General features: G+C 36.9%; 1 protein-coding gene across 1 annotated transcript in view; it reads right to left on the bottom strand.

Annotated features, from left to right (window-relative positions):
- The window catches only part of CDKAL1 (CDK5 regulatory subunit associated protein 1 like 1), a 695070-nt gene extending 676427 nt beyond the window's left edge, over positions 1-18643 (bottom strand). The window contains exons 1-4 of the mRNA XM_036741492.1: positions 18531-18643; positions 17756-17793; positions 11855-12024; positions 10692-10804 (exon numbers count right to left, since the gene is read on the bottom strand). Of these exons, the coding sequence (XP_036597387.1) occupies positions 10692-10804; positions 11855-12024 (283 nt within the window). The 5' untranslated portion in view covers positions 17756-17793; positions 18531-18643. The remainder of the gene's footprint in view (positions 1-10691; positions 10805-11854; positions 12025-17755; positions 17794-18530) is intronic.
- Between the last annotated feature and the right edge of the window lie 3856 nt (positions 18644-22499).

The following is a 22499-nucleotide window of genomic DNA, read 5'->3' as shown; positions in this document are numbered from 1 at the left end:
TATTGCCCAGGATTTAGACACAGATGAAGGCTCATATTAACAATCTTGAAATTACTGCATTTACTCAATCTCATTAAAATGGAATTGATGCAACAGTAGATAAAGTGGAAAATTGTTTAAATAATGTGTACATTTTTGCAAACAAGACTAAGTGAAGGACAGGGCTCAGAAAGATGTTTTACTGATTTCAAAGCAAGAGCATCTGAGAAAGTGAATGTTCTATTATTGTAAACACAGATACAATGTCTAAAACTTGACAAGTTTCCCCAAGCTATATTAGTCATATTAGGGGATATTTACTGTATATATTGGGGATATGTCAATGAGAATTACTTCCTATTTAATACTGCAGATTATATTACAAATTACCATTTCTAGTCTAAACTAAGCAGCTGCTACATAGTTCTCAAGAAAGCAATTCTCAATGCTTCAAGCAGTTGGCTGTCTTACCACGAATCTTCCCATAGCAATGCGGAACACTCTTATTCTACAACCCAACCAGGAAGCAAGCTCTATGTAATAACAAACAAGATAAATCATACCTCCCGCCCAAGATCACATTTTGAAATTTAAGAATACTTGTCATTATGTATGTTTTCAAATGTAAGGGCTATACATACCTTAGGGAAAAAAAAAAGTCTCTTTACCCAGACACACTGCTAAATGGACAGGGAGTAGTGAAAGCATCTGTTATATAAGATTTCTCTTTCAACAGAGTATGTAATATATAAACGTCAGCAAAATGTTATTAGTATGGGCTCTCAGCCAAGACATGGAAATAGCTTCATTACATAGAACAGGATCTAATGAGATTGATTAAAATGAGATTCTACAGCTACAAAGCAGTGTCATTGCCATTTTATCTTGACATCTCTGAGGTTAATACCCCATTTTACAGGTAGAAATAGTCAAGTTGCAAGACAACTTGACATGCTGAAAGGTAAGGTGGTACATTGGAAAGGCACTGGATTTAGAGTCAAATGACTTAGGTTCTAAGTCTCCTCTGTGACTTACTAAGCTGTGACTGCTTTGCAGGGACTGCTTAGTCATTTGCTTTTTATGGTTGTGGGCAAGTCCCTTCCTCTTTTTGAGCCTCAGTTTCCTCATCTGTAAAATGAGGGAGTTGGACTAGGTACCTCTAAGTTCCCTTCCAGCCAGCACTAAATCTATGGTCCAGGATCACATGACACTCAGTGACAGAACAGGAAAACACTGTCACCAATCCAACAGTCTACCATCCGCATAGCCAGACAGCAATACCCAAACACCCCTCTATCATGAAGGGGATGGGGTTAAATGACCATGAGCAGCAGCAACGGTGGTGCTTTTTATTAAAGCAGTCCTCACCTTCACCCTAACCCGACTATAACTCCAGTGATTGGGACAGGAAGAACAACCTGACTTGCCCTCTCAAAGACATTCTGAGGGGATGACATGTAAACTAAACCATGCTGCCTCTAAAATAGTTCAATTTGTTCAATTTTCCCATCGATAATTCTTAAAAAACTAGAAAGTCAATATATCAGAACAAAATTAAGCATGACCTACTTTAATGACTATTTTAGTAAATGTTATTGGAAATACATTTGTAATGTGAAATTAACTCTTGTTATGCAATGTTATAATTTTACTAGATCATGTAATGTAATGCTGCCATCTGTTGATCCAAAAAGATGTAGCACATTCTCTGATGTAGCTAGCATTGTCAAAGAAAGAAAAAGCTTTCAGGCTATTTTACTATTTCAGTAAAGTTATTTAAGGAAAAATTTCAAGGAAGTCCATCTTGAAAGCTAATTAAGCTTTGGAATTCACTTCCAGTCAACAAATAAGCACTTATGTGTAGAACACCAGAAATATAGATCCTACCACTAAGATCTTACCTTCTATAATGTAACACATATACACAAAGAGCAAGAACAAATAGAAAGCAGTTTCAAAGGCAGAGAACTCTAACTGGGGAAATCGGGAAAACTCAGAAGGAAGCAAAGACCTGGAGCTAGGAGATGCAACGTCATGTACCAAGTACAGTTCATGGACCACTTAGATTGAACAGTATATATGAAGAGAAAAAGAAATCATAGGAAAATTAGATGGGTGTTGGTTTATGAAGGGCTTTAAGTGAAGGAGAATTTTGTAATGTTTCTGGAGACAATATAGAACCGCTAAAGATTACTGAGTAGGGGAATATGAAATGGTCAGATCTGTGGTTTTGGAATATCAATTTGGCAGCTGTGTGAAGGATGGATTAGAGAAACAAGTGAATAAAAACAAGATGAATTAGAAGGCAACAAGCCCTATGGGAAAAAGGTGCCTCAAAAATCAGCGTTTTCAAATAGCTCAGTAGCATAATTCTATAATGCCAGAATAACAGACACTACAAAACAATGTATGTTAACAAAACAATGTGCATTAACCAAAAATGGCAACACCCCTGAACTATGTTAATATTATTTCAATATTAAAAGAAACTCAGACATTAAGGAAGTTTTTGTGATTTCAAAAAGGCAAGTCAATAAATATACAAACTTGTTATTGCCAAATTATCTTGATACTCAAATCACAAAAATGGAAGTGAGTTATCAATCGTCTTAAAGTATAATAAAGAATGGCTATGAAAAAAATGAACTTCCTGTTCTACATCTCCTTTAGTGAAACAGAAGAAAAAATGTGATTCAAATGCATCAGAAGAGATGATGTATGAAAATTTAATGACCGTGAAAGCTAATACTGGGATTATCAATTTACTGAATGATCACTATATCCTGAATATCATGGTAGGTACAAAGGACTGAGGGGTGTCATTAAGTATTCTATAAGATTTTAAAACCAAGATGTACTTAGGATGTACTGTATTTCTTAATCCCTTTAGAGATTTATGATACTTATCTCTATATGCAGAGTAGTTTCAAGTAATAATAGCCACATCTTCTTAGTGTGTTTTTTAAATTTTACTGTTTATTTGTACGTTTTACAATTAGATATGCAATATACAGTTCAGTGCAAAATAAAGAACAACGTCTCATGGCATGTTGCTTTAAACATATAGTTTCATGCTTCATAGAATGATCAAAACAAGAAAAAATTCTAAGGTCAATAAAATGAAAAAAATTATATATTTTAATGTTCCACTCAAAAAAAAAAAAAAGAAAAATGGAGCCTAGCATTAGACACATAATCTCAATTTAGTTAAGGAGATCACAGTCCATCATTTTTTTATTACACTGATGAAATGTCTGAAAGTATTTAGAAGTATAACATCAATTTAGAATTGTTAATTCACAAATACTTCCTAAAATAAAGGCAATACACACAAAATTCAGTATGTAGAACATAATATTTGTAAATTTAGATACAAAATCATAGAGTGAGTTTGAATTTTGCAAAAAAGGGATTACTTCCTTCTATCTTCTCCAGTTGCTAACCCAGTGTCCTGGACTTATTAAAGTACCTTATGGATATTTAATTGACTTCAGACTTCTTTGCTCCTCCTTACAAAATCTTCTACAACGGCTTTTAAGAAAAAACTTAATTACAGAATAGGCTTATAAGCCTCACCCATAGCATATGATGTGATTGTTAATGCTTAGGTTATTTACTTTTTAAAAACAAAAATTGTCATAACTCCTTAATTTTGGTTGGCATAAATGGTGAATATAAAAATGTAAGTATGTACAGATACACCTGTAATCTATAGTCAGGTCTATAAGACCATCAATATCAGGCGGCTATTTTTTGGCAAGCTGTGTGAAAAGAACCTCTGGGAACACAACTTTCAAAATGTGAAAGTGTATTTTTAGAATCTCTATTACAGTCAATTATAACATCTATTTTTCCAACACCTTCCTTGCTATAGAGCCATTTGTGCATTTGGAAAATGAATTGCTAATTACATTCTTATAATGAATTTGACTGCAACTCTTCATTTGTATTTGAGAAACCAAAGGTTTATTTTTATGCAATCTCCATTTTTAAAGCACATTTAATACCTACAATTGTTGCTCATCATCTGTAACTTATAAGCACCCTACATTTTACTTTACTTTCCATCATTCCCAATCTACTTTCCTCAACAACAGCGAAAGATGGCATGTAGAGCAGATCTTCTTTACTCAATTCCTCTAAGAGACCACAAAGGGAGTTTTCCTTGCTCAGGCTAGCCATTCCAGTAATCCAAGTGTACGATTCCCATCTCATTCATCTGTAATACAAGGTCTGGTGAAAAAGACCGTCTAGTGAATGTATTTATTGTATCCACCCCAATCCCATACTATGTACTTGAATGTATGTCTTTGGCAGCACACAATAATTGGAAATTCCAATATATGCTCAAAATTCTCATCTTAAACCTACCTCATTCATTCATATTCTCACTCTACATATATATAATGTATATGTATACACACACACATATATACATATATACGACAATCCTAGCAGCAAAATTCTTATTTTGAAATATGTATTCTCTGCCAATACAAATAACTGGAGTATGTTATAGAGTTTCTTTTTATTGGGGGTTGGGGGGCAACATCTATAAAATTAGAAAGATGAATTTGGAATCTTTCCTTCTTTTCAAACTTTCCACATGAAATAAAAGTCAGAAAGTTAGCAGAATACATTTCATCTATACAGGGTGTCCCTAAAGTCTGGACACACAGGAAATCTCATTAACTGTTTCACTGAAGATTTTGTGTTGTTCAGTGACTTCTTTTTCTGGGGTACGCTAAAGGAGAAGGTGTACTCAATGAAAAGCACAAGATGCAGCACGCTTGAACATATAAATGTATAAAGAGTGAACGTGCTAAAATTGACAGCAATGTAGGGTTACTACGTCAAGTTCACGTGAATCTTGCAAAGCACATCAACCTTTGCATCACAAATGATGGAAATCATATTGAAGATGTTATTTGTTAATATTCCAATTAAATAAAATGTTGTTGAAAATTTTATTCATTTCATTTCTTGAAAATACGCATTTTTTCCTATCTGTCCAGACTTTAGGAACACCCTGTATACCCCTAGATGAAGTGTATAATACCTCACTTATATGTCTCACAGGCAAAACAGGGCAAAACTGTTTCATCAACAAACCTTTAGGTAGAAGGAGATGGGTAAGAAGGGCTATCAGGAAGATAAAAAAAATTTTAATTTTCTGTCTTTTCTATCAGTTTTTCAGCAGACAGGATACACAAAATGTAACTATAATTATAATCCAAAAAAATATGTCTTTCTTTCTAATCATCTCATTTGTATTTGTTAAATGTACACAGGTGAAGGCATAATTCAAATCATTAGATACAGTTACTACCTCTAAAATATGAAATAATGTATCTGTATTTATATAGCTCTATTTTTAGGCTTGGAATCAAATGAAATAAATTAAACGTAAAACGCTTTGCAAACCCTAAAGCAATAAATTTTTAAAGATATTATTATTACTCATTATAACTGTAATAAGACCATGTTGGACCTTAAGATACTTTTTCATTATATGGTCAGTATTTGATTAAACCTTCAGACAAATGTTCAAGCCTCAAAACTCAGATCAGTATTTATCTTCACTATAATGCAGCAGAGCTTAGTGGAGTAGAAAAGAGTGCTGATTTAGAGTCAGAAGGACCAGGGTTTGATACCTGCCTATAACACTTACTAGGTATGTGGGGTAAGTCACTGAATCTCTGGTGAGCTTCAGTTTTCTCATCTTCACATGGGGATAAAAGCACCTGAAGTGTATCTACGTCACAGTGTTAGAGTGAGGCTCATGAGACAGTATTTGTAAAGGACTTTGAAACATCAAGACCTATACATCAACTATTATAAGATAAGAAATGGCCCTTTCAGCTATACAGTAAGCTGTAAAAGGCAGACGAATCTTGAGATGGGAAAATGTACCACTTAAAACACTTAAACTAAAGTAACATTTTATTATGTATGGTTGTTTGATAAATATGTATACATACAGCCACAGTAAAACAACAAATCTAGCACATGAGAGAGACAGAGAGGGAAAAAAACACCTATATTAATTAAAACATTCAGCCAACTTATACCTATGAACAACTCTGAGCCTTATATAGCAAAGTCAGTAGAAAAAGGCAAAACTGCCAGAAACAGTAGAAAGGTATATGCTATGAAGTAGGTTAACAAACCTGCAAATTGGGTTCCTCTCTTCCTTCGCCTCCACTAAAACCCCAGAGGGAAAAATAGACTAAGGTTATTTACCACTGTACATTTCTATGCCTGATTTTGAAAATGTGAGATATTACTGCATGATATACAAATGTCTATCCTAGCACTAAAGGTAGGAAAGACAAAGAAGCAATAAGCCACCAAAAATGGACCTGATTCTAACACGATCAGGTAGAATGCCTCAAAAAAAACCAACTCAATGAATGCCAATAAGGTGAAAGAATTTGAGGCTTAATTAATTAAAACTATACTAATAGCATTCATTAATTTTATTTAGTATGAATATTTGATTCTTACATTATCCTATCTTACAAAGACATATAATACACAAAAATGAAATTTTGGTCATCATTCTTTAAATAAAATCAAGAAGAAACAAATGGGTTGTTATTTTGAGAACTCACATAAAAAATTAAATAAAGACTTAGACATACATACATATTGCAGCTGTATGCAACTAAAACACTTCTCTCAATCTAATTCCAAACACTTAATCATAACTGTCTTTCATTATTCATCAGGAAAATAAAAAGGTTAAGCCTATACAGCACTAGCACAAGCATTCAAAGCTATAAGGCGTGTGTGTGTGTGTGTGTGTGTATAAAAAGTATGAATTTATATCAAACTAGATTTCCCATTGAAAACTACTATAAAATTACACAAATAAATATAATCTTAAATTGAAAAGTGATAAGGATGATGGAAAGATCCTTCTCAGCACCCCCCCACCCTCCCCCCCGCCCCCGTGCGCTCTAGAAAAATAGAGAAAAGTGAGAACATTTTCTGTGGGGGCAAAATTAGGGAAGGCTTCACAGAAGAAGCTGAACCTTGAAGGAAGAGGTGTTTTAACAGGCAGAGTTGAGTAAAGAGTACATTACGAACAGAATGCAATGCAGAGAAACCAGAGATGATAGTTCAAGATCAAGAAACTTCTATTAGTCTCATTAGAATGTACAATACATGAAGAGGAACATTGTGAAATGAGGCTGAAAAGGTAGGTGGGAGCTGGACTGTGAAGCATCTTAAATGGCAAAAGAAGATGTTTACATATGGTCCTTCGGGCAATAAGAAAGCAGTGAAGGTTTTTGAATTGGATATTAACAGTCAGACCTATATATTAGGAAAATTATTTTGGCAGCTATGTACAGATTCAAGAAAATGGGGATGTTTAGCCTAAATAATTGAAGACTCATGGGAACATCATAGCTGTCTTTAGGTCTGTAAAGAGCTATTGTGTAGAAGATAGTTGAGATTTATACTCTTTGGCCCTAAAGGAAAGAAGTGGTAGCAATAGATGGAAATTACAAGGATATAAATTTAGATTTCATATAAGGAGTAACTTCATAACAATTAGAGCTACCCAAAAGTGGAATGGGCTGCCACAGGAAACTATGGATGGGTCCCCCATCATTGAAGGTCTTCAGAAAAAAAGACGACATGAGCACTTGTTGGGTATGTCACAGAAAGGATTCTTTTTGAAATATGGATTGGACTAAGTATGTCAGGAAAGTTTCCCCCAATACTAAAATTCTGTGATAAAGGATAGATTTAAGAAGGAAAAGATTCAAGACTAGAAGAATTTTACATTCTTTGTTATATGGGATACCTCCTTCTGGAAACATGTAGTAAAGAGATATAGTGAAAAATGCATATGACAAAGCCAAAGTATGTACTTTTTTTAAGTGGGGAAAAAAAGAAGACTGTTTCAATAAGTCTATGTCACAGATGATAAGGGTCTAAATTAGAGTTGTGACAGTGTGAATGAGAAAGTTAGAGATGACGTGGAAATAAAATTGACAAGACATGACATGTGATGAATGAGGATAGAAGGCAGGAGCAGGAACAGTCAAAGATGACTCCAAGGCTTCTAAGCCAGAGCTATAGGAGGATGATAATGTATTCAACAGGAATAAAAAAAGCTGGAAAGAGGGACAGGGCTATTTGGGGGGGATGAGGGAAGAGTTTGAAATGTCAGTGGGATATAAAGGTAGAGATATTTAGCAGGCATTTGGAGATATAAAATAAACTCAGGGAGAGAAAGGAGCTTAAAGGTATAAATCTGGAAGTCACCTGCAAAGACAACACAAGAATCTAAAAAGAATGAATGAAATGACCAAGAGAGAGAGAAGAGAGAGAAGGGGTCATAGGGCAGTCTCAGAGAAAGACAACGAACCATTAAAAGAGAACAAGAAAGAGCATTCAAAGAACAAGAAGAGAATCATGACCTCATATTACAGTTTCTTTAATAGTATATACACATAGTAAATGAAAATCTAATTTATGTAGATTTGACCACAAATCTATCATTCCAAAACATATAATGCGTATGTATTTTAAGAACTAGTCTTAGATGGCCAGTTGGTGAAACCTAAAAGTTTTCCCCCCAACCAAAAAGATGATACTATAGTTATGCTTATGATGTGTAACTGTAAAATAAGACTTCAAGCAAATATACAAGGAAGTCTACATCCAATAAGTGCTCCTTTAGTTACTTCAGAAGACAATATACTCATTTCAGTGACACTGCTACTGGTCGAAACATCTGTAAAACTTCTCCTTTGGAACTGCCTTCAGAGTCAGATTACAAGCCAAAGAAGAAAAATGGTCTCACGGCTTTGTATTCACACCTCATCTTTGACTAAAAATCAGTTACCTAACTTGACAGTAAAATAATCTTGGTTTCAAATAAATTTTGGTTATTTTTAAAAATTAACTGTACCCCCAAAGGACAAATATCTACTACTACTGAAGAAAATTAAAGGACCATATCAAGGCTACCATTCCAAAAGAAGTTTCAAATGTATTTTAAGGAATGAAGAAATATTACAATAAGTGTAAATATAGCTTTTTGAAGTGATTATTTTGAAGGAGACATTCAGAGATATAAAGTTTAGTGCTTGATTTTATTTTTAAAGTCACTTTACTTTATAGTTACACCTCATACTTTACCTGTCTGTATAAACATTCATCACCTCCCCAATTTCAAAAATGACATATCTCCTGGAAGATGGCATGGAGTGAAAACTGAATCTAGTTCAATGAAAGCTGCTAAAGATATCCTGTTTCCTGAAAGTAAACTAAGATGATTTAAAGAACCACTACCAATATTAACTAATCTCATGAAACTGTAAGAGGTTATGCTAAGGGGATAATATCTTCCTAACTACTTAGATATGAAAGTTTAAACTGTTCGTACAAACAACGTAATACTTTATCCAATTAATCCTTCCCAGTTTACCACCACCCTCACCCTAAAAGTAGTAAAAATTTCTCCAATGATACTAAATACAAAAGCTTAATTGTTATGTAGTTTTCAAGGTAGTATAGTTAGGCATCATTATCTGATAAAAACTAAGTATATTTTATTTGCATTTTTGACACTGGTAGAGGACATCAAAAGCACTTTTAACTGGGATGGCTGACTATTAAAATATTAGAGTAAAATACATGCATTACAAAGTAAAGTTCCAATTATCCATGCCAATAAAGGGAACCAGTGGAATGGATATGCCTAAGAATTCATATTTAGTTTAAGAATATATTGATTTCCATGCAGCTAATTTAACTTCCTAATTATGTTTACTTAATCTAATATTAGTCTTAGTTTGCACTCTCTGTATACATACTAGCTGGGCAGCTAAGAAAAATGACCCAGGAGAAGGATGAATTAAAGAGAGAAGTTAGCCTGAGATTAAAAATTGACCATGGAAAATCCACAATATAGACAATTAACTGCCAACAACAATATTTTTTCCTTTTCACTTTTCTCAAAAGAATGCAAATCACACAATCAAGAATTAAACTGAGCTATACATCACTGCTATTTAATATATAATGTGTAATAAACAGATGAGGATGGATATTTTGTATCAAATAACAGAATTAGAAGTATAAAATACATAGGGCTGATTATTGGATTATAAATAAAAATTAAATATCGTTTTAAGATTAGTCTAACACTTCTAAACTCCTAAGAAAAAAACTCAAAATGCCTTCTCTTAAAGCTAAAATTATACCATTCAAGTTGGACTGTATATGAACCTCTATGAAAACAAGTCTGGATAATTAGAGTCTATGCTTGCTGAATCAAATCAGAAAATAATACTTGAGACAAATAAACCCACCACAAATTCAGCTAAGGCCAATGCTGAGAGCTTTTGTTTTTTTAAACTTATTGGTCAAAAGCATTTAAAGTACTTTTTGCTAAGGGATATTTTTAACTAAGGGATATGTTAGCACAAATCCTGATACTAAACTAGATATGAGCAAACTTTCAGTCAGTGAAAAGCCAGCTCGTTACTTCAAGCATGTTTTGGTTTTTCACCCCCAATTCAGCAGATGTCTGAATTTGACCAAGACATTCCAGAACAAGGAAGAAAAGTAATTGTGTTCTTTCTATTGCAATTAAAAATCACTAAGCTATAACATCTTTTGCCCCTAAAACTAGAACACAGCTAACAATGATAAGCATTCAAAAAATATAACAGTACTGACTGCATTACCTGTAATTTTATATCCATAAGCAGCTAGTTGACCAGCCATATATTCTCCATCTGAATTATTGTGAGAACAACCCCATGTCCGTATCCAAATTTTCTGAATACCAGGAATAGTACTATGGAATAATTAGAATGTAAAATAGTCAGGTGAAATAAGTTCAAACCAAAATCCAATAGTCCTTCCACATGAACCAAAATTGCATCTACCCAGTTACATGCATTTCACTCCACACACTATCTACCAATTCACATCACATACATTAACTACAGCCAGAAATACTAACTCTTGCTTGAAATATTCTGCAAATAAAGATTAACATACTTCCAAAAAAATCATTTATAATGTCTTCTGCTTTTTCCCTTCTAGTTTAAAAAAATATATCTTATTACCACTAACAAAGAATTACAATTAAGTCCATGTCCTGAAAGGACACATACTAGTACTGGTAGAGGACAAAATAACTTTAGCTGTCACACTAAAGAAGAAAATCAAATAAGTGCATCTGGTATATTTTGTAGCATATTTCTGTGATATCAGCAACCGCCTACATTATGACATACGAATAATAAAACATTACATAAATGGTAGAGCTAAAAAAGAAGAATCCAACCAATATAACTAAGGTTTCACATTAACAAAACTTCTCTATGTAAACAAAGGATTCTAAAAATGAAATTTTCATGCAGAACATTTATTCCCAAATTTAGAAGGCACTAGTCTAAATTTAGATATTAAACATTGCTTTTCAAGATGATGTGAGTAACTGTGCAATGATTAAAATTCATGTAAATATAAAAAATTCAAATTAACACCAAAATGGAAAAATTTTTAAATAAAATTTGTTTGACTTAGGTATTAACTACTGCCTAAAAAAAAGGCAATCCCACAAAACAAATAAATTAACCTAAATAATTCTAGTAAGAAATTATAACATGGAACATCACATATTTACTAAGCTATTTCTTCTACTTCTCAGTGGAATTTTCTAAAATTATCTTAAAAAACTCTGAAACACATCAATTATTTAACAGTCATTAAAAAGTAACCTTCATTTTTCCAGTCCCCAAATACTTCAAATTCAAAACAGAAATGGTCACATTAACATACATTAGCTATATTTTCCATTTTTCATAAAGAACTGAGTAATTTTTAGAACAACACTAACCTATCTTTTGGTGGATGATCTTCCTCTTGCAAACATTTTTGGGTATTACGTATTCGCACCTTTGGAACAATGCTTTTCCTTGAAAAATATCTGTCATGAGGCTTTGATTCTTCTCTTGACACAATATCTTCTATGTCTTCAAGTGGTGAATCACAAGATGCAGCAGGCATCTTCCCCATAAGATTAAAAAGACAATGTAAATTATAATTCAGATGTAGCAGACATTTTCCCCATAACAAAAAGAGCATATAATTATAATTCACAGATATATTTAAATTTTCTTTCATTATACTGCAAACCACCTGTATAATCCCAGAAAGGTCACATGATCTCTTACTGCTCTAGGCCAGAGATAATAAACAATGCAGGCCACAACACTCCTGAGAATGGCCTGAACCACATTAAAATGTAGTTGGGAAAATTTAACCAAATAAATAAAAATATAATAACACATATGCAATTTATATTTTAAGACTAAGGCAATACATGGCCCAGGGATCCCTAAGAACAATTTAGTGACTATAGTTTCTCTTTGAGTTTGACACCATAGCTCTATTTCTCTAGGCAAGATTCTAAGTTGCTATATTATTAAATGGCATTTCCTCAATGGGGAGCTTCTTACAGTGCCATGAAATCACAGCTCCAGTTCCCATCCCTAGCATAACATAATTTGATTATGAGTCAGTCAAAAAACACTGAATGTCCACTGTGTGCTAGGCATTGTGCTAAAAGCTGGAGATATAAAAAACTACAAACACAGTCCGTGCTCTCAAGGACCTCACAATTTAATGGGAAGAACAACATGCAAACAACTGTGTACAAATAAGATATATACAAAATAAATGGAGATAAATGACAGAGGGAAGGCACAAGCATTAACAGGAATTTGGAAAGGCTTCCAGTAGGTGGGATTTTAGCTGGGACTTGAAGGAAGCCAGGGTAACCAGGAAGGTGAAATGAGGAGAGAGAATATTTGTAGTGGAGAGGCAGCCAGAGAAAATGCCCAGAGCCAAGGGCAGGGACTATCTTTTGCCTCTTTCTGTATCCCTAGAGCTTAGTGTGATACCTAACACACAGTAGGCACTTCATAAATGTTTATTCATTGATGGTGGAACAGCAAGGTCAGTTTCACTGTGGATTTCCAAATATATGGGAGGCTGTAAGGTGTAAGACCGAAAAGACAAGGGAAATCAGGTTAAGATGGGTTTTGAACACCAAAGAAGGCTTTATATTTGCTCCTGGAAATATTAGATTTATAGAATGGGGGAGAAGGGGTGCCAGACTTGTGCTTTAGGAAAATCACTTGAGTATCTACACCAGAGTGATAGCAGCATCAGAAAAAAGGGGGCAAGTATTAGAAATATTCCAAAGGTAAAATTGACAGGGGATGGGAGAGGAGTCAAGGACAACAGCCTAGCTCGCAAGCCCGGTTAACCAGGAGCATGGTGGCACCCTCAACAGTAATAAGGAACTTAGGAAGAGAGAATGGTTTGAGGGAATAACAAGGAGTTTGGTCTTTGATATGCTGAGCTTAAGATATCTATGGGACATCCACTTTGAGATGTCTAATAGGTAGTTACAGACACAATCCTGAAGACTAATACAAAGTTTAGACCCGAATAAATCAGGAAAGATAATTTACTCCTTGGGAGCTGATGAGATTACCAAGTGACAGGGCAAAGTAAAGAGGGCCTAAGACAGAGCCCTGTGGGACACCCATGGTTAGTAGGCATGACCTAGATGAATATCCAACAAAGGACACTGAGAAGGAGCTGTCAGATGAGTAGGTGAACCAGGAGAGAGTGGTGTCATGAAAACCTAGAGAAAAAAAGAATATCAAGGAGAAGAGGGTGATTGACAGTGTAAAAAGCTACAGAGGTACACAAGGATAAGGGCTAAGACAAGGTCATTCGTTTTGCAATTAAGAGATCCTTATTATGAATTTCTTAAATAGGTCACATATTTATCAACACTAAAATTACATTTGATAACATTCTCTGTCTGACAAGTCTTGGGCCTGGCTTTAGAAACACTTTGCTCCCCCCTATTTAGACTCACACAGATTTGTCAAGTCTTCCTAATTCTCAATTTCTGGATCTCTCTCTCTTTCTAAGTGACTCTCACCTCCATTGTGGGCTTATTATTGGTATGTTCTTTATTCTAATTATTCTACATTTGCTTCCCATTTGGATTTAATGTTTATACTCATTTTCTATAACTACTGACTTATACTCCCCCTGAATTTTATCTTTCTGTTCCACTACCATCTAAAAGTAAATATGCCCAAAATACAGCATGTCAAAATTTTGTCCTTCAAGGTTTCTTTCTCTCTAAATTTACATTTAATTAAGGGAAGAGATAAGTACTAACATAGCATGATGCCAGCTGATATTCATGTGACTCTGTTCCCCACCCCCCCACCACAATCTCCTTTTTGACCACTTTCGATCATCTTCAATATCAAAGTGACTTCTTCCATCACAATGCACTAGTTCACCTCCTACTGCTCTCTCTGATTGCCACTTCTTCTTTCTTTACTGGCTCCTCATGATAGCTAAAAGGCATCTTACAAGTCATGGGATCAGAGTTAGAGCTGGAAAGACTTTTAGAAGCCATCTTGTCCAGAGGTGTCAAATTTGCTCAGATTAAAATGTAACTGGGAAATGTTTAACAAAATACAAAACAATGCAAATAATGTTAGTTTGTGGTTTTCGAGGGCAATATGTAGACTGTAAATCTTTTCTATTTGAGTTTGATAGGGCTGATGTAGTGCAAACCCCATATTTTACAGATGACAAACCAAATACTGCAAAAGTATACATACAAGTTTCTAACTGAAGGTAAGCATGGGGACTGCACCTCTGGTCACAGGCTATGATAGTATTCAGGTTTGTTACATTTTCTGACCATTCTATCTAAGTGACTTGCTCAAGACCAGAAAGGCAAAAAGTGGCAGAGCAAGGACCTGAAACAACATCCTCTGGTTCCAATTTCAGAAAAAACTGAGAAGGCTTTACTGAGGAGACAGAATTAGAGCTGGATTTCAAAGGATGGCTAAAAATCCCATAGGTGAAGGAGGGGCAGGAGAGGCAGAGAAAGAGAGGATGCTTTAGGAAAATACATTACAACTTCCTTGGGCCTCCGTTTCCTAGTCTATAAAGTGAATCATTTCAATTAGATCCATCAAGTTCCCTTCCACCTCTATAGCTATGATAATGATAATCCATATCGGTTTATGTCAACAGAATACAATCCACTTTGCCTAGTGAATAGTTCATGTGAAGGGTAGCAGAATGAGACACGGGTAGATAGGCAGGGTGGTGTCAGGGTTCAGAGGGCCCTAAATGTCAGACAAAATAATATGAACCTCATTCCATACACAATAAAGGAGACATTGAAGGTTTCTAAGCAGAGGAATAACAGACTAGTACATGTGAAAGATTAGCCTGGTGGCAATTTGAAGGATGAATGAGAGAAGGGGAGAGGGCAGAGAACATATAGTATAGTGGAAGGATTCATCAATTCACAAACATCTAACAACATGTTAAAGGTCTGGCTCAAGGTACTGCCAAGAGAATGGAAGGGAAATATTTGAATGACAAGCATCAACAAGACTTTGTGACTGACTGAATATAATGACTAGAAAATGAAAGGTAACCAAAAAAATGCTTAAGAAATGAGAGGTGGTCAGTTTGGAGAGAAGATTCAGATTAGAACATACTGAATTTTAGGTGATGACAGAAGATCAAAGTACAGATTTCCAGTTAGCAGTTGAAGATCTAGCACTACACCTAGCTCTAGTACAGTGGATAGAACACCAGGCTGGGAGTCATGAAGACCTGAGTTCCAATTTGGCCTCAGACACTATCTGTGTAACCCTGGGCAAGTCACTTAACCACTGTTTGCCTTAGTATCTTCATTTGTAAAATGGGGATTACAGCACCTACCTCCCAGGGCTGTTTGTGAGGAGCAAATAATAATTGTAAAGCACTAAACACAGTGCCTGGCACATAGTAAGCACTTTGTAACTATTAGCTATTATCATTACAACTAGACTTTGGGAAATAAGTCAGAATTGTGAAGTTAGAATGAAATCAAATGAAGATTTGAAGATCAACTGCATAGTAATGACAACGTATATCATGAGAACAAAAAATGTCTCAAAGGAGAATTGAGGATTCCATTCTTTGAACTTCAGGTTTTATTAGATTAAAAGAACATCTGTTCTTCAACCATAAACTGTACACCTATGCTCTATCGTTTCCTCAAATTCTAGTGTTGGTGAAAGACACTCCAAACCCCATAGGATGGTGATGGTTGTGGGGGCAGGCCACAAGACAGGAAAGGGTGGCTACAAGCACAGTCACTAATACAGCCTCTGGGGGACTTCAAAAATTCTCACCTACTTCAGTTTATTTACAGACCCATCTGCCTACAAAGAAGGCCAGATATGGAGCTACAGAATGGGGCTCAAATAGTGCAAGTTTGGGAAAGTTATTTAATCTTTATGGGCCTCAGTTCTCTCATCTATGAAGTATCGAAGGAGTGGAAAAGACTACCTCCAAAGTTCCCTTCATCTGTAAATCTATGACTCTATAACCTTCTGTCTCTCAAACAACCTTTTACTGAAAAGCTTCACTTAAAATCTGGAGATTTTTAAAAGCCACAGGAAAAAGGAAACTAGGAAAATAAAAAGAATGATGGGAATGCACTAGGCAAAAAAAGCACAATCAAATCACATAATCCATGGAAGATGATTTTCTCTTGGTATAGATGATCATTTTAGGGAACATAAGGCAGAGGAAAGAGCAATAGTTTTGAAGGTTTATGGTATTCAAATCCTGAGTCTGTCACTTACATTTTCTGCCATGGATGAGTCATCCATCTTTCTGGGCCTCAGCTTTCCCATCTATAAAATGAAAGGGATGAGCTCCCTATTGCCTCCAGGATCAAACATAAAATGCCCTGGCATTTAAAGTCCTTCACAACGTGGCCCCTTTCTACCTCCACAGTCTTCTTATACCTTACTTCCCTCCACACATTCTATAATCCTGTGGCACTGGCCTCCTTGCCATTTCTCAAACATGACATCCAGAGATTTTCTTTGCCTGTCCCCCATGGCTCGTGTGCTCTCCCTCTTCAACTTGCCCCCAGGCTTCCCTTCTTCCTACAAATGTGAGCTAAAACCTCACTTTTTGCAAGAAGCTTTTCCCAGCCTTCTTTAATTTTAGTATCTTGCATCTACACTACCCCTAATTTAGTGTGTATGTTTAGCACAATTTACATAATAATAAATGCTTAATAAATGCCAGCTGAATGACTTTAGCCTTTGTCCATAGTAACTTTCACTATCAATCTACAAACATTTAATAAGTTCCTGCTAAGTGGCAGTCACTATGATGGGTGCTGGACAATACAAGAACAAAAATTAAATAGTCCTTAACTTCAGGAAGCTGACATGATATCAGGGCAGATTACATACTGAATGAGTTAACAAAGGTAAAGGACACTGCAAACCTTAAAGCACTATACAAATATTAGCTATTATTACCAAACAATACAAAGGAGATTAATGCCAGGTCTAGATGCAAGTCTTCTGACAGCAAGCCCTGAACTTTATTAAACCAGAATGCTGCTTGCTCCCCTTGGGAAAAAAAAAAAGTACTTTGCAAACCCTTAAAGAACTATATAACGCTAATTATCATTACCTATTTTTACAAAATACAAAGGAGATTAATGCCAGGACTACATGCAAAGTCTTCTCATTGCAAGACCTAAACACGGTTATCAAACCAGAATGCTCCTTGCTCCCCTTGGAAGAGAGGAGTGGGGTGGGAGGGGCATCTGAAGAATATTAAACTCTACAACAGGTAATCTCTAACAACAACCAAAAAAAATTACCTTGAATTTCTGCAATTTGTCTCAAGTCCTCTTGATCTCTACGTTGAAAAGGACAAATTAGAAAGAGCAAAATCACTTAATATTCGTGAAATTCACAATATTAAAAAAGAAACTTAAAATAATTAACAGAAAAATGGCTTTGTTCTGCAGAGGCAACGAATAGGGTTCCCTACCTTTGGGTTTGCCAACCCTCTGTATTTCTATCAGAGGGCAGCTGCTCCTTAGTTATTTCTTTTTTTTTTTTTTAATTTTTGGTTCCTACTTATCCTCAAAACTGCTAGGCATTTGCCCTACCGACCATGATAGCACACCAGCATCTGCATTCACACTGCACTTCCATCTGCAACTACAGATTAAAGAAAAGGATGACCCCCGAGCCCACAAAATGACTTTTACTTACACACACACACACACACACAATTATTGACACACTTGCAAACACATGCACAAATAAATTAGGTAAAGCCTTGTGCCCCCAACAATCTCCGACCACGTGAGGCGCCTCTAAGAAACCAGAGCTTGCAGCCGCGCACGGAGTCCTCGAACCCGCAGCCCAGGGCTCACAACGCTTTTCCCACGCCCCACCCTGACCCCGGGCCCTGCCCCGCTCAAGGAAGCGGGGGTACCAGAGGAAAGGGAACGCGTGCGCGGCCTTGGGCCATCTGAGGCCCGGCCTCTACGTCAGGGGGAAGGAGGGTCCGGCCTCTTGGAAGTTCAGCTCCCATATTCCCTCGTCCCAGCCCTCCCCTCCCCAGGTGCTAGCTAGACGACTTACAACGTGAACCGGGAGGGGAAGAAGGCAGATGGACAAGGTCCACAAACCGGCGACACCTGGAGACTTCAGATGGGGCTCGCCATGACACTTACGTCCTTGCCCCGTTTTTCCACGCACGCACCCGGACGGTGGCTCAGAGGAGTCAACTTCCGTCACATGAGAAAACGCAAACCTTTCCAGCGACTGGTCCGCGATTTAAAGTAAGGCGAAGCGCGGAAAAGATGCTTTCTTGTTGGAGGTGCTTACTGCTGCGCAAGCGCGGCCTTGGGCACCTAGCGTGGCGTTTGACTACTTGGGGAGTTTTCCGTTCTACGAGGAAGGATCAGAATTGCTGGCAGAAGAGATGGGGCTTGACAGTGGGCGAGTTTTGTTTGAAGGTGTATGCGTGAATCAGGCGGTGGAGCCCTGATTAATTCCGCGCGTGGGCAGATCATTTGTCTTACTTAGCTCTACATTTTAAATCATTTGTTCCTCTCTCCTGAAATAATAGTAGTAATAACATATTTATATAGAGCTTTAAGGTTTGCAGCATTCATTAGGTACATGCATCTCTACCTCCTATTATTCTCCGACTATCCGCTCAAAATTGTTGTGATGATCAAGTCAAATAGTGTATTTTACCTACCTCACCCCCGCCCCCAACCCCACTACAAATGTCTGTTATGAGAATCCGAATCCTCCCCCACTCATCCATCAAGCTACAGCTCTAATCGCTCCTCTGCAAAGGCAGATCACCAGGGCCAACAGTGACTTGCTCACTATCATAATTTCCTAGAAGTCCTGTTCTCCAGTTTCACCAACAAACAGACCTAGGGAGTCAATGAGTTTTCCAAGGACATACGAGTGACACATCCGAGATCTGAATTCATATTCTTCGACTCTAAATCCAGTGTTCTTTCTGCAATGCCATTCCAGTTCTACTTGTCTCTAGCGTTCATTTGGCAATTAAATGAGCTTGGGACGGTGGTTACAGTAGGATGGTGGAGACAAAAAGTGCAGCTGTATCTGACTCTTCCAGAGACCCCGTCTGGGGTTTTTTTCTTGGCAAGGATACTAGATGGGTTTGCCATTTCCTTCTCCAGCTAATTTTTACAGATGAGGAAACTAAGGCAGAGTTAAGTGACTTGCCCAGGGTCACACAGCTAGCAAGTGTCTGAGACCTAATCTGAAATCAGGTCTTCCAGGGCTGGTGCTCTATCCACTGCACCACCTAGCTGCAGAATGGAAATGAATGTGCTGTAAAATCTAGTTGTTTTTCTAAGTGAGAGACAGAAAGACAGAGAGATATTTGTATAACAAATTAATACATATGTTCAATATATGGCATATTCATATATTTAAACATTATATATTTGTATGTGTACACATACGTATATATCTATATATTCACACACACACACACACACACACACACACACACACACACACACACTGTGTAGTGATGAGTTGTCTTATTTGTTCCTTTCTTACCTTCCCCCATGGCCACAACCATAGTTTATGGCTTTACTAACCTCCCTGATTTTCTTAAGTCCCACCTAAAATCCCACCTCCTACATGAAGCCTTCACTAAACCCTCTTAATTCCAGTGCTTTCCCTCTTTTAATTATTTCCTATTATTTATCCTATATGGGTGCTAGGTGGCGAAGTGGATACAGCACAAGGCCTGGAGTCAGGAATACATGAGTTCAAATTTGACCTCAGACACTTACTAGCTGTGCGATCCTAGGCAAGTCACTTAACCCTGTTTGCTTCAGTTTCCTCATCTATAAAATGAGCCGGAGAAGGAAATGACAAACCACTCCAGTATCTCTGCCAAGAAAACCCAAAAGTCATGAAGAGTCAGACACAACTGAAAACTGATTGAATAACATGATAAAATGATTGAATAACAAATTTATCCTGTATGCTTTGTGTGTAGTTGTAGGCATGTTGTATCCCCTATTCAGTTGTAAGCTCTTTGAGAGCAAGAGCTGTCTTCTGCTTCTTTTTGTATCCATTGTGCTCAGCACAATGCCTGGCATGTAGTAGGAACTTAAACTTAATACCGTATTTCCCCATGTATAAGACACACCATTTTTCGAAAAATTTAGGGTCTAAAAACTGGGTGCGTCTTATACAGTGGTTGTAGATTTTTTTACTTGCATTTCCCGCTTTTTCGTGCTTTTTGTCTTTGTGCTCATTGTTTCACATTTGTTACCAGTATATTAAGTTACGTTTTGCCACATTCTGCCCAGAAATGGCTCAGAAAAGATTTTCGTACAGTGCTGAATTCAAGTTAAAAGTGATCCAGTTTGCAAAAGTGAATGGAAATCGTGCTGCTGAACATAAGTTTGGTCCTCCTCCAACAGAGAAAACAATCCGAGAATGGCTATGGGAAGAAGAAACCCTACTGAAAACACCACGGCAGAAGAAGGCCATGGGAGGCAAGTCAGCAAAATGGTCTGATTTAGAAAGGGAATTGAAGATGTGGATTGAAGAGCAAAGGGCAATTGGAATTTCTGTGTCCACAAAGATGGTTCAGCATGCGGCAAGGAGAATTGCTGATGAAAAAGAAGTTACTGATTTCAAAGGAGGACACAATTGGTGCTTCAGGGTCATGAAATGGCATGGACTAAGCATGTGTACATGCACCAGACTTGCCCAAAAGATGCCTGAAAGCTATGAGCAGATGAATAAAACTTGAGTTCAATAACTTTATGAATATATTTTTTTCAAATTTGGGGCCCCAAAATTAAGGTGCATCTTATACATGGGGAAATACGGTATGTGCTGATTATCACCTAAAGCCTACATTATGAGGCAATATGATATAGTGGAAAAGACATTGGACTGGGAGTCAGGAGGCCAGGATTCTAGTTTTAGCTCTGCCATTACCCTAAACAAATTGTTTAGATTTTCTGGGTTTCAGTTTCCTTATCCATAAATAAATGGTTGGGGAGGGAACTTTCCCAGGGTGGTTCATGGAGGCTTCGCTGTCAGATGCTGGGGATGTGTTTGCATAGGGGTGGCACAAGCTACAAAGTGTCAGTTATTCGTTCTACTGTCCATGCTAAATGGATCGTGGGGAAGGTGGTTGGGACATCGATGGAGAGAACTGCCAAAGTACAAGTAAAACAGGCTTGTTCTGGACCCCTACTTACTCAAAGTACTTTAATAAGCACAAAATGTATTTTGCTCACGATGCTTCCAAGCATTGCACAGTACTGCTCAAAGCCTTGCCAGTGCCACGAACCAAGCACGCGAAAGACGAATTGGCTGAGATCATCTTCAAAGTTGGAAGAATCATCGCCCCAATTACTGGGAAAGCTTGTGCAGGAACCACATACCTGGAAAGCCCGACGAGCTCCGAGACTGCCTCCCAAACCTGAGTCTTGAAGGGACAGGATCTTCCCTCAGCATAGGCGCAGGAAGCCAGCCAACAGACAGGCCAAACACACCAGCAGGAGAGGCTGTTGTAAATGCTTCAATTCCAGCCATTAGACTTCTGTGGGTGAAGCATCCCAAATGAAACAATAAGGAAGGGACTTTTTGAAGAACATGGTTTTTCCACAATGATAGTGACTCTTTCAAATGTTACCAGAATGACGATGTAGATACAGTATCACTTTCTTAGAATCTCTGAGTTTATGGTAACAAGTTACATTATTGACTAAGCCAATCATTTTGGAAAATAGGATTGATGGTCCACAGAATTTAAAATAATAACCTGGAAAAACCTACATCATATGATGCTGACTAAGCAGAGAAGAACCAGGAGAACATTGTACACAACCACAGATATATTGATTCTTTGATAACTAACTTGGATAGACTTGGCTCCTCTCAGCAATACAAGGATCAAAGACAACTCCAAAGGACTCATGATGGAAAGAGCCATCTACATCCAGAGAAAGAACTATGGAGTCTGAAAGCAGATTGAGGCAAACTATTTGCTCTGCTTTATTTGTTCTCCTTTTTTTGGCTTTGTTT

This window comes from Trichosurus vulpecula, chromosome 1, assembly GCF_011100635.1.
Source record: "Trichosurus vulpecula isolate mTriVul1 chromosome 1, mTriVul1.pri, whole genome shotgun sequence".
Classification (NCBI taxonomy): Eukaryota; Metazoa; Chordata; class Mammalia; order Diprotodontia; family Phalangeridae; genus Trichosurus; species Trichosurus vulpecula.
Note: the sequence above shows the minus strand (reverse complement) of the source record. Positions and strands in the feature narration are given on the sequence as shown.